The sequence below is a fragment of the Chamaea fasciata genome, unplaced genomic scaffold (assembly GCF_029207755.1).
Source record: "Chamaea fasciata isolate MVZ Bird 193981 ecotype frontalis unplaced genomic scaffold, bChaFas1.0.hap1 SCAF_2, whole genome shotgun sequence".
NCBI classification, from domain to species: domain Eukaryota; kingdom Metazoa; phylum Chordata; class Aves; order Passeriformes; family Sylviidae; genus Chamaea; species Chamaea fasciata.
The window spans coordinates 25,376,927-25,390,760 of NW_027094087.1; the positions used below are offsets into that span (position 1 = coordinate 25,376,927).

At 39.9% G+C, this 13,834-nt stretch overlaps 1 protein-coding gene across 2 annotated transcripts in view; it reads right to left on the minus strand.

Moving 5' to 3' along the window:
* The window catches only part of GSK3B (glycogen synthase kinase 3 beta), a 147,046-nt gene that overhangs the window by 84,578 nt on the left and 48,634 nt on the right, over positions 1-13,834 (minus strand). For both annotated transcript variants that reach the window (XM_066175301.1, XM_066175300.1), the window contains exon 2: positions 7,880-8,073. In XM_066175301.1, the coding sequence (XP_066031398.1) occupies positions 7,880-8,073 (194 nt within the window). The remainder of the gene's footprint in view (positions 1-7,879; positions 8,074-13,834) is intronic.

Consider the following 13,834-nt stretch of genomic DNA (forward strand, 5'->3'; position numbering starts at 1 on the left):
TATACCACAGAAAAGCTCACAGAAACAGAAAAGCTCAAAATCCAAAATAAATTCACCACTTAATCTGTGACATGGATTTACAAAAGGCCTCATGCAAATATCCACAGGGTAGAAGCAGAAAAGCCCTCAAGAGCTCTTCTGACTCCTCCCTTTACAAAGAACACAGTCCTAGGGCCTATTTCCCTACTAACGTGGGTTTCCACATGGCAACGTGTGGAAACACATTTCTAAACACGCAAAAAGCCACGTCTGCAGATAAAGAGCATTTCCTCCTCTTTCCTAGGCCAACTCTGGCTGGATGACACTGCATTCCCTGGACATTAATTATCAGTTCCAACTCCCCAGCTAAAAAGAAGAAAGCTGAAATCAATGTCCATAGTACAAACTCCATTTCATCTCATGTGCCAAACTGAAGATCTCTTTTGCACTAACAGCTATTATGCATCCAATTCAGCTGTCAGATTTGAAAACATCTGCAGGAGCAGACATAACCACAAATAATTTTATTATACAGATTTTAAAATAACACAAAGTTAGAAATAAGAGTTTTAGAGTTCTTGATCTTCTAGGCCACTGAAGTATGGACAGGGAGGTTACAGCTGATAAAACGAACAGTACACTGCTTTCTTCAAAGACTGTCGAGAGCAAGGGTAAACAGATTTTTTTATCCATTAGGAAAGTTTGAGAAAATTGGAAAATGGAATGAAATACATGGTTGTGAGTGAGAATTCAGATCTCTACCCAGCCTTTTTGGTCTCTGCAAACACACAGGCATTGCAACTGCAATTCCAGCCAAATGAGAGAACTGGCTCCAATAAGCTTCCAGGAGACAGCCAGATCAAGTACTACTGTAAGAAAAGCTATTATCTTGGTAAATGACTCAGATAATCCGGCTAAACTAAGTTGAACCAGAGCTACAAATCCGGCCTCTATACAAGAGTTAAAGCACGGAATAGAAAAAACCTGTCTGAAAGCAAACATAGCCCTCCAGCTGTTTAGAAGATGGAAAAACAACCTGAACACATGCCCAGGTATCTCCCATTCTGGAAAGCTTATCTGATAGCCTCAGTCTTAAAGAGGGACTGCATCCCCTTAGATGAGGGCAGCTAGGAGTAAAAGGGCAATTTTGATTAGGCTCAATTACCTTCCTACTACTGGTTTTACAAATGTTTGAATATTTGCTGAAGTCACTGAAAAACATGTTCTGCCTTCCATCCCCACTTGTAATATAAACACAAACCATCTCTTTAGTCAGAAGACAGATCTATTGTTCTGGGTGCTCTTTCTAGCTATTTAACAATAAAATTAAGGCATTCTTTAGAGAGTAACACCTCTATGATAGTCTTATGAACAGTGATTCACTAGTCCTCAGATCTTCAAAGCAGCTATGATGTGCAAGTCCTCAAAGACTTAAAGGAAAGGTGTTTAAATGTTACTAATTCTCATCACCATGTTTTTCCTTTGTGACTTTTTATCCCATGGGTGCTTCCAACTCAACTGAGATAGAGTAAATAAAGGCATTCTTCTAAGGGAAGGCCTTAGAGATTAATGTTTGAATATTCAATGATCCTTAGATGGAGATATGAGAGAACTCAGCTAGCTCACAGAGATTAAATTTAAAAAAGGAAGTTCAGTCCTTAGTTCAGAGGAAACCTGTGCCGATAATGAGAGGTCACAGTGAAAGATAATCACAAATACATCAGAGTAAATCCAACCTCCACACTGTATTCAAGACTTTAAACACTGACTTAAGATGAAGACAGCACTCATTCTGAACCTCTGTGAGAGCTTTCAAATCCCTTCTAGAAAGGAGTGATGTAGGAGGAAAAAGGACGATCTGGAGTGACCTTATTGCTCTCTATAAATTCCAGAATGGACTTTGTAGTAACATAGGGGTTGGTCTCTTCTCCTAGGCACGCAGCAACGAGATGAGAGGATGCAGTCTCAAGCTGAACCAGGGGAGATTTAGGCTGGACATCAGGAGAAATTTCTTCACAGAATGGTTATTAAACTTTGGAATGGACTACCCAGAGAAGTGGTGGAGTCACCATCCCTGGAGGTGTTCAGGAAACAACTGGACATAGCACTTAGTGCCATAGTCTAGTTGACAATGTGGTCATCAGTACAAGGTTGGAATCAATCTTGGAGGTCTTTTCTGTTGCTTCAAAATCCACTTACGTGCTTGAAAGAAAGGGTCCACAACTCAGGCACATACAAAGGAAGTCAAGGATTCTAGGAGATATCCAGCAGTAACAACGGCTTCTCTTCAACTGTACATTCTCATGACAAAGCTATGGCACATAGAAATAGGAGTCTGCATGGATCTGCTAAAACATTAAAAAGCAAGATGATGCACACATCCTGTCTGAAACCAAACCTGCACAGAAGAGACAGTGATACCACTTCCCTTAAAGCTTTACAGCCAGGTTCCCCAGCACATCTCTAGAGGCTGGGTGTCAAACTCCTGTCTGCTTGTCAGTACAGACATGACTATTCACAGCCCAAGCTCACAGACTAGTTAAAACAAAACTTGTTTTAACTCTTCTTTCAGACAAGTTACCCAAGTAACTTGAGTACATCCCTCCTCAAAACAGCTCAGATGCACCAAGAGTGGCCTTAACAGACTGAAGCCCCCTGAAAAGGGAGCCTTTCTTTCCAGTGTGATGCTACTACCTGTTGTATCTTTACTGACCATGGACAACCAAGAGCTAAGAAACTACCTGGGGGGAAGTCAGCAAAAGTGGAACTAATTCAACCAAATCTGAAGTCATATTCTCACAGTGGTTTCTTAACCAGATTCTGAGAGCAAAATATGCAAACCATTAATCAACAGGTTCACTTTTTCACATGCATATGTACAGAATTACACCTTCAACCATGAGCAGAGACACAAAACCTACAAAGAAGAAAAACAGGCCAGCTATAGATTTCTGAATGCTTTAAACAGAAAAGTCTCTTGAAAAGTTAACAGAACTTAAAAACCTAAATATCTAGTCATTTTCCAATAGAAATTCTTCCTAGCAGCTTTACATTTTTCATTGGAGCTGCCATGATCAAAGTTGCTGTAAATAAGTTAACACAAACAACGGATATGGGCCACTTTGAAAAGGATCTTTTTATACTTAGCAGCTTGATATATCTGAGGCAGGAACTGAAGTTAAGCTGTTGCTTTCAGAAGCATTTCAAACAGCTCACAAAAGTACACACATCAGCAGAGAAAGAAAGAAACCAGAACCTCAACACAGACTAATTTTTCCATCCTGCTGCTTTATTGGGCTTTAAGACTCAAATTAAAACTAAGACTTTACATATTTAAAAAAACCCCAAACAAATCAACAAACCAAAACAAAAAAACAATAAACATGCAAATACTCACAACACCTATTCCTTCTGTAACTAAAAATAGGAAAGAGCACTGCTTACTATTCAGTGGCCTCAGCTTTAGCAATGCAGTGCTTCACATTTATGGACCATCAGGGCCCCAGTTTGACATCCTCTCACACTCCAGAAGATCTGCCTATTTAAATAATTCAGGCAACTAAGCCAAGGGCACACACGGTTGGGTGGCTAAACCAAGGCAGTCCCTGAATGATTTGACAGACTGGATGGCATGAATGGTTCCCATTACAGAATTTGGCTTTCTCTTGCAGCACACTTTATGTCTGTGTGAGCCATTAACAAGAAATGTGATGCCCAATCTAGACTGTTTGAAAAGGTGGAGGAGGAGTACAAACTCCCTTCATCATTTAGATTTCTACAGCCCAGTGCTAAAAGCAGAAACATCAAGTACTGCAATTCAGAAACAAGAAATTTAACTACTTATTCTCAGTCAGCTGTGAAATATTTCTAGCAATTCGCACATTCATTCCATTAGGATTTCTTAAAAACCTTAATGGAATGACAGAAATCACAAAAAAATAACTATTTATGCTAACATGCCTCTTTGTTTACTATTGGTTTTTGCACGATTAGACAGCAACATGACAGACTCTTAATCTGAAGAATATTCCAATGAAAATACTAACAAAAGCAGTGCAAGAATTTTTGTGCCACCAGTATTTTCTTTTCAAGCATCACAACTAGGCTGTGTCACTTGAGGGCCTGCACAGACACATGGATGAAAATATTTGAAAATACTGTGAATCTTTTAACCACACCTATTTGCATAAGAACCTATGATGGATTTGTGGGATAGAAGCAGAAACATAGTATAGATCTGTGAAAGCCAGGTCATTGTCTTTCGGAAATTTTGCCTTTTGAAAGCACTTTGGCCCCAAAGTTTGTGAACTGCTGACTTACACTATTTTTCAAAGAGAAACATTCCTTTCACCCCTGTTAAACTTTTAACTGAAAAAAAAAAAATCCAAAACCTACTGCCCCAAATATATAACCTTCCATAAGAGATGGTTAATTAAATTAAACAAATTAAATCGTTTCACAGATTAATGACAAACAGCACATAGTCTGTGAACTACTCATTCAAGTATCAGGTAATTGCCCAAAATTATATTACTTTATTTCTCACACCTTGTATGGAGAAGTAGCTTGCTGAAGGCAGAACTACAAACCGAAATTAAGCATAAATCTTTAAGTGGTATTTTATTTATTCCCCTCAATGACTTAGCACTCTTCTTACCAATACTATTGCTGTACATTACACTGAACTCTACACACACACATTCTAAAATCCAGAACTATTCCCAGACCCTGTTTAAAACACAGTCATGCAGGAACTGCAATGTCAAACTGAAGAACCCCTGAACTGCAACGAGGGAGTAGAAAGAAGGAGCAAACTATCTTTACCATCACAGAAACTGTAAGATTCAACTCTTCAGCACTGATTTAACACTCAACTTCTTTCTATTCCAGACCAATGCTAGAAGGCTGACTTGTCATAGTAATGGAAAAGGAAAAAAGAAAAAAAGGCAACCCCCCTCTGGTAATTCCAGCTTTCAAGCTAGCTTTAAACCTGAACAAAAGCATCTCAGCTACCTGACAGAGATCTAAAATTGGCAACTGAGGCGCATATTCTAGTATACACAGTGACTGTCCTCCACTTTCACAAAATGCAGCAAGAGCCTAGAAGTTACACTCTCTTGGGACCTCCCAAAGTTTCTGAATCATGCCCTTTCAGTTTCAAGACTAGCTGCTGGCTCTTCTCAAAGCATCTTTTTTAAGAAATCATGACTAAGGAATTATCCTGAATGTACCAAGATGAATACATCATGATACACAAGCACAGGGATAAGCAGGCACCAGCCAGAAGCATACAGCTGAAAATTTCCTTCATGATTCAAGTATCAGGAAGCAACTTTCATCCATCACTTTCCTCTTGTTGCTTGTCCACCACTGGGATCAGTGCAGACTGCTGTTTCTAAAGCACACCCTCCTCTCTTCCCTCAGAAAGTGATAATAAATGCAACAAGCTACCACCACCTCTGGCTGCCGACAGTAAGGCTGGCTTTTTCCCCTCAATCACTGCTGAAGTGGGAGTATGCATTAATGAGAGGGGAGAAGCAGATTTCTTAAGGATCTCCACTGACCAGGCCCTGGATCTGGACTCGGGCAGCCCAGCAGGGATGGCAACAGCCCAGCTGAGCTGCACCCACAGCTCAACTCTCTGAACACAAGAGCTGGTCTGCTCCCCCACTGCACTCAAACCATTCAGCCAACAGACTTTCAAAGCTTCCTCTTTAACTGGTAAATTATGTGGTCCCCCCATTTACTACCTAGATCAGGCATTCCCAAAGAGTAGCACACCTTGAAGTAATTGCATGCTACTTTTAGTCTAAGACACATCTGTCTAGATTCCAAATCGGTCCAGGCAGAGGCTTCTATCCAGCCTGCAAGAAGTTACACCTCCTGCCAACATAACGTACACTTCTAAATCAGAATGTGAAAAAATGGGAGGACTAAACTGACAAATGGTGGGAAAAACTAGGGAGCTTAGACCAAAGGTAAATGATGCTGTAGAGTTGGGATAAAAGTTTGGGATGACAAAAATATTAAAAAATGCATAGCTTGGGTACTACTGCAGATATGACCCATACAAATTATGAAGTTTACAAAAATATTTTTTAATTAATGCTATCTATCTGCAAATCTACACGTGGACTTAACCATTAATTACACCTGGTTTAAGGATATTAAAGCCTGCTTTGGAGGCACGGGATGTTCTCAGCTTGTATTATCCAATGTAGACAATTAATTCAGAGTCCAAACTGGAAACATCCTACTTAGCTTTTCAGTTTAGCTGTTTCGCTTTAAAAAAGAAAGAGCTAATATTCAAGAGATGTAATTTTTTTTTTCTCACTTAAAGAAACACTCCAAAATAAAAAGATATATAGTCAGATAACAAAAATGTCACTGAACCAACAACCAAAACAAAAAACAATCAAAGACCAACATATAACTCTAGATTCCCAGAGAGATTAATTTTTAAAAAGTGAGATGTCACAAACTATTAATATCTGACGGCCAGGAACTAAAATGCTTGGACAAGTTTTCATTTTACACACTGCAAAATCCCAGAGTTACGAGACTAAAGAAATCAAAGATTCTTGTCAAAAGCACTAGCTAACATCTACCAAGCATGACAGGGCATAGGAAATATCCTCACCCTCCCCCTTAATCCTATGCAATTGGAAGAGACCAAAAAAGCTCCTTTTAAGTACTAGGTTTAGGATTTGTTTTTCCTTTTTTGTTTCACCTCTTCTTTATTCTCCTAAAGTAAGGCACTCTTACATCATATTCCATACTTCCCAAGTACTAATTACCTTCAACCCATAATACAGTCCAGAAATAACTCAGATGTACGAACTATGTAAGAACTTTATATACCTTCCTCAATTAGAAGTAAACAATTCTGCATTACTTTAATTTAAATGTATCTTTCCTATTTTTCATCTAATGCATGCATCTGTGATATACTGATGCCTGTGGTGATGACAGCATAAAATTTGAAGACTCAAGGAGAAGCCACACTAGTTCCTTTGAAACACTTCAAAACAATGTTTTTGCTACCAAAAAAGGACACAAATTACAAATATTACCAGTGAAACCAGCAGTGCATGAGGTCTTACTGTGAAAACAAGAAATGTTAAAACCAGTACACCTCTGTTATCATGTACTGCTTGCACAAGCTGATCTGCAGGTCACCTGACTATAAGGGAAAGCAGTCAAGTACATTAAGTACCAAGCTGAGGACTAACAGAAATGATGAAATGGCTTATGGTTCTTAACTTTTATTTGGTTTAAAAATCACAAGACAAAAAGATTTCTCTTTAGAAGGCTACTAGTCTAGAATAAAAGATCACTAGACCACCAGGATAGAACACATTTATAAATCAGGTAGCAAGAGAAGTAAGTGATCTTCAACCCAAACTGCCCTGGGCTTAGTATTTGTTATCTTATTGCTTGGCCTTCACAATTTCTGATTTACTCAAATACAGCCTTCAATATTATAGGTGCAGCAACTAAGAACAAAGCCCAAAGGCTTCTATTCCTTCCAGCAGTTTAATTACTAATGATTGCAGAAAAGTTTATGCTAGAAAAAAAGTAACCTTAAGACAAGCTTTTCCCTTGTTTCCTCAGCTCACTGTCCGAGCAATCTGGTCTGCAACCTGGAAACAGCACGTCAAATCGGGATTTTTAGCTTCCTGATTTCCACTAATACAAATAATCACAGTGACTCACTGATTTTTAAGTTAAACTACTGCTTTATCATAATCCATCTGTTTAATCTTAAGTCCCAAAAATTTTTATGTGTATTTATGTGCTTCAGTGAAAATAAATTAAGAAAATCAAAAACATTGCCATCAAAGACATGGAAAAGGAGATAACATTCATGAAAATACTATGAACTTATGCACAGGCTCACCTTAAATCTTTTATCCTGCAGGACTTTCTTAATGGCCACAAGCTCTCCTGAATCACAGAGTTTGGCTTGATACACAACACCAAAAGATCCATTTCCAATCACCTTGGTGTCTGTGTAGCTGACTTCTTGTGGTCGGTCTGGACCTTGTCCAGGAGTTGCCACTACTGTAGTCACCTTGCTGCCATCTTTGTCTCCTGCAAAGCAAGAGATAGACAAATAATCAGAATACATGCATTAACAAGATGACCAACAAGACTAAAAACACAGGAGGGTAAGACAAAGATTTAGATCAGCATATGTACTTCAATGTTACAGTGAAAAATAGAAAACTTCTGACAAAATGCAAAGCAAACACTGAGCATGTGTTTTACCAATATATAAAGTGGTGACAATTTTTCATTTAGATTATTCGTAACAAAAATTCGCCCTCCTGAAGCAAATAGTTGAGCAATAAAATGTAATGCGCAAAGAAGCCAAGTACTTATCCCTACATCTGATTATGAAGTAAGTGATATTAAACACAGTATTGTTTGCATTACCAAAATGAAGTGTTTTCCCATATTTTTCATATAACTGAGGAAACCAAACTGCCAGTATGACCTCAGAGCAGCACTCTGATCTTTACAGGCATTTATGTGGCAACAAAAACCAGGAGCACTTTAAGTCTGTTACAAATCCACCCATATGTAAAGCTTCAGCTTGCAGCACTAGGAAGCATAACCTTTGTCAGACCTGGCTGTGTGCACCTGAAGCAAAACCTAGGCTGCATCAGATGGCACAGTCCTGGTCCTCCTTTCTTCCATGTCTGGACTTTCTTGCAAAGAAGGGAGGCACTTGCAGGGGCAGGGGAGGAAGGGGGAGAAAGATGACAACAACAGCCATGTAGCTGGTATCTCCACATGAGCCAGAACACAGCCAGGGATGGTGCCCAGGATGCAAGATCGCAGTGGAAGCTGCACAGGTGAGTGTGCTTTGGCACAGATGCAGCACCTGTGGGTTTCACAGGCACTTGCCCAGCCACTTTTCCACCAAAAGACCCAAGGCACTGTCACCTACTCTCCACTGCCTCACTGTTACCACCAACAGTGCTTCGCCCTGTTCAAAGTCTGATTTTGTTCCTAATAGGGGCAAAGCTTTAGGCATTTTGCAAGCGCACTCTGGGCATTTCTTGCCCTTCAGCTGCAATAAAGAGCCCTTCAGATTTGGGTTGCAGAACCAAATGGAACTGGAAGGAAAAACAGAACCTGCTGTTCCATAGTAGCCACCACAATTCTACAGAAACTGTTCTCAAAAAATGCTCATCACACCTGCTTATTAACAAACCTTCTCTCCACAACCTTCCCCAGGTATTCTCTTCAATTCTCATGCATTTAGAAAAATCTTTCCAACAGACAGCTTGATCGACAGCTTTAGTGCCGTTTAGGCAAAATGCCCCTTGTTCTGCTCCGAAAGGGCATCGAAAAAAAAATGGCACAGCTCACCCCTTTTCTCCTTCCCCTCACTGCCTCCTTCTAACACGAGGGTGAAATATTATGATGGAAAAGTTATTTCTCTTTGGGGAACGTCTTCCCCACTGCTAAAAACAACTCAGGTACAGCACCTAAAACCAGACTCTGCAAAGGAGGTTGGTCTCAGCTCTACCCAGCATGCTGGCAACTTCTTGTGTCCGACTTACAACACACTTGTTTGTATAGCCCAGCATAATGTTTGCAGCTTGTGCAATGCTGCAACCTCATGATCAGCTTGCGTACCAAACTCTCCTCTGCGGAGCTGCTGCCTGTCCAATCCTCATCCACCCTCCACTTACACACCTGACTGCTCTTACCAAAGCCTAGTATTCTGCATTTGCCCTGACTGAACTGCATCCAAGGTTACAGAACTCTCTTGCCAGCTTGGCACGTCCTTCAAGCACAATCACTATCCGGAGATCCATTTCCTGCTGCTACATGAAATTTACTTAAGAAATTGGTGAAAACTGGTGAATCCTATGAGACTGCCTAAAAGCCCTGCAAAAACCCATGCAATATCTCATCCTATTTTTTTTTGAACCTCCTGTTATGCTCAAACAAAATAATCAAATCATTTTGTATGCCTTTCATGGGATTTCCCCTAGTCCATTGTTTTCCTACATTTCCCATGAGAAAATTAGTTTGAAAATTTCAGAGTCAGGATACCCACATCTACTACTACTTCTTCTGCACCTGTAAGATTCAGAAGAGAAGTAGGTGCCTTGAAACTATTTTCTCCTGAAAAATCCACATTAACTACTATTCATCTCCTATGCTGCCTTTTAGGTTCTTATAAATTGTTTCCTTTTATGATTACAAGTACTCCTTGAAAAAAATTAACAAATCAAATATAAATAAAGTACCATAGTGCTAAGGGTGCCAATTACTTGCTAAGCAATACAGAGTAGCTATAGCCCTTCCCCATAATAGTCACAAGAAGTTGGGATGCAGATTTATAGACCTGGAAAGAAAACGGGGCAGGGGATAGAAGGAACACTAGACAGATGAATGAATGTCTTCTTACAGAGAGAGAGAGAAGCATAAACAGAAGCATACTAGCTGCATGGAAAATTCACTCTCCTCTTTGATAACTATAAGAAATAAAAAAAAAAAAAAAGGAAGCCAGAAATACAAAGAAATGCTTTTTTTTCTCATAAACATGTTGAAAGTGTAACTCTCATAGCAGCAATGGATTTTATTTGCCCAACTATTCTATGATTAGCATTCTAACTCATTGAATACACAAATAAGTTACATCTGCTTTACTACAGCAATCCTCATCAAATAAAAAGTAATTCCCTACCTGCTCAATTTTGAGGGGCATATTTTTTTTCTTTTTGACAGGGTTCACTTGACCACAGTATTGAGATTATTGTTAGGGAGTTTTGTTCTCCATTTTTCCAAAAGTCAAGACTAATGAACTCTTAGAGATAAAAATAATTGTCCTTGGCAATACTAGTTGAGATTTGAAGTGCTTGATATCAAGAGATCTGCTCTAAGGATTTTCTTCAGAGCTGCAGCTCTCTCAGGGACTCCTTGCCGACAAAGGCAAACCCTGAATTTCAGACCACAAGTGTTTTGTTCTAATGTGCAGCCCACAAACTGCAGTCACCCAGTCAACTTTTCCAGAGCTCAAACAAGAAACCAGTCAGCTTTAGACACTTTCCTTTAGGTCCATGGGAAAACAGCTCCTAACTAAACTTGCTGAAACCATCAGTGCTTAGAAGTGTATGCCCTGACACTACACCAAGAATTACTTTGTTTCTTTACCAGAATTTACAGAGCATTCATCCTCACAGAGCTTTCTTCCAGCTTCCAGCTTTCAGGACAACAGCTTTTGCAAACTATCCACAAAACACACCATAAGGACTTCAATCTTTAGAAAGTTAAGCCTGTTGGAGTTTCAGTTATATTCTATTTCAGTATTGTTGAACTGGAGGGACCTACAGGGGTAGAAGTCACCTTGCACCCTTGACAGCTTTGATCTCCAAGAATAAAACATCTCAGTGCTGCCCAAAGTATGCAATTCATGTGTATGTATCGCAGCAGCATCCAGAGGCAGCAAGCCCGTTTTGCCCCTCCTTCCACTACACAGATGCAGGTACTGCTCAGAAGATCATACACAGTTCCGAATGGTTATCCCAGTTTTAATTGTCTGCACAGCAAGCGTTGACTTGCCAGCCAAACAGCACATAAAGGAGTTCACTGAGCAGCTTTCAGAAATGCTGGGTTTAGCTGCAGCATGATGGAAGATAGCACAGAGGAAACAGCCCTGCCCAGCAATCTTCAGTACCTCCAAACAGATTCCTACCAGCAAACACCAGGAAGCATTATACCACGGCAAGACTTAAAGAGAAGCCTAGACAGTTCTCATCTCATTCCCTTCACCTCCTACTTTGTTTAGGACTGTCAGACCCGGTGTCCCCAGTGCATAGGCAGACACTGCCGAACACTGAATACCCTCAACACCTTTGACTATAAAGTCTACAACACAACTAGGAAATTAAACAGAAAAAAACTAAAGAAGAAAGGAAGGACTAAATAGCAAAATACTAAGCAGCTCTTTTAGCACAGCTCACATGAAAAGCATCATTTGCACATGTCCAGAATCTGCTGCTTTTTAGGGCCGACAGCAACATGACCTTGCTTTACTGTAACCAAAAAGCAAATTCATGTAACTGTGTAACCATCATCTATGCCAACCACCTTCATAAGATGCAGGGTAGAAGCATAAGGAAAAATAAATAGTTATCACACTATAATACACTTGCACTTGGTATATATTTCATGGAACCCTTAAAGCATTTCCTCACACAGTACTGATGTTAAACATCCATGAAGTGGTATTTGGGTTTGGGTTTCTTTGATGCCACAATTTTGATGTGAAAGTGAAAACAAAATCTAGACATTTCAATTTCCCAGTGCTCTGATTGATCTAGTTCACTTTCCACCTTTAGCACACGCTGAACACATGGGACAAATAACAAACATTAGGTAAAATCAGTGAAAGCATTGTTGAAAGCAGAGAATACTCATCAGTTTGTTGGAAGAAATGAGTATACTCCACTTAGAAGACCACAGGCCACCAGTGCAAGTTTCCACCCTGTTTTTGCATCTCACAAAAAACCCCACATGGCTGGCAGATGTTTTAATTTTCCCTCAGGTAAGAATAGGGATCCTGCTATAGGGCAAGCATTTTGTCACATCTATACCCTACCAGCTGCAGATTCCTACTACTAAGCTCAAGGGTGACCATCTGTACGTGTACTGTATGTATACTTTTGGCCTGTGCCAAGTGAGATGTCATTCAATAAAATTTACTTCAGTCCTCAGGGACCATGAAAGGCATCCTTTGCTACTGATCACCCACACACACCTTCTACTGAATGGGCCTGGAGAAAGTCCAAAATCATGTCTGCCCTACATCCCTTTAGCTGTTTAGTGTCCGACTGAGCAGTAAAACCACACTTTGATGTACATACAGAGATCTAAGATTCTTTTTTTTTCTCTCAACTATGTATGTGTGCCCTCTTCCTCCTCTTCCATGTGTTTTACAGTTGAAGTGAAGAAACAATGTATTAGTACAATGATTACAGCAGCTTTACTCCTACTTCAAATGAAACCTTGATCCTTTGCACTGTCTACAAACTCCACCTTTTCCTCTCTTTTGACTTTACCTATTTCCTCTTGCTTCCCTCCTCCAGCTGCTTCATTCCTCCTCAGAAGCTCAGAGTGCTCAGGAGCTTTTCCATTAGATATTACTTACGTTATTTTTAAGTCCTAAAAGAAAACTTCACAGACCTACAACACACTCTGTACAATGTCTGTGTTCACTTCAATATCCTCACTGATTTGTTTCAAATTTCAGTGTCACCTCCCTATCAAGATATGGCTCAATGTTAAGTCACTTGAATGCTTCTCCCCTTCATGAGGCTTCACCACACTGTAAGGAGCCACTTCCACAGAAACCTGACACGGCTGGATCCAGCCTCTGCCAATGGGATTAGGTTACAACCAGCAGCTGACACAACTACCTAGAAAGAAATGAGCAACCAGAGGGGGATGGGAAGTTCATCAGAACTGCAGTGGCTCTTCTCAGTTGGGGAAACTGGACAGTCAAAAGATGGGACTACTTCGTGAAACAAATGTTTTAAGAGAAAACTTTCCTTGAGCTATCTGCTAGAATCTGGTGCTGATCATCAGATTAGGCTATGGAATAAAACACCTGACTTCTTAACTGTTCATGGTATGTGAAGGAAGAAGGAGGTCAGCAGCTGCTCTGAAAGTCTTTAACGTGGCCAGTGTACGCTTGAGGAAAGACTGTCAGCAGTAGAAATCACTAGCAATTTTCTTTTTCTAATAATTTTTTGTTATTACATTTTTTAAAAAGTTAGTTTCACTAAGAGCTAATTATTACGAGTCAGTACAGGGGAGAAAGTATTAAAAT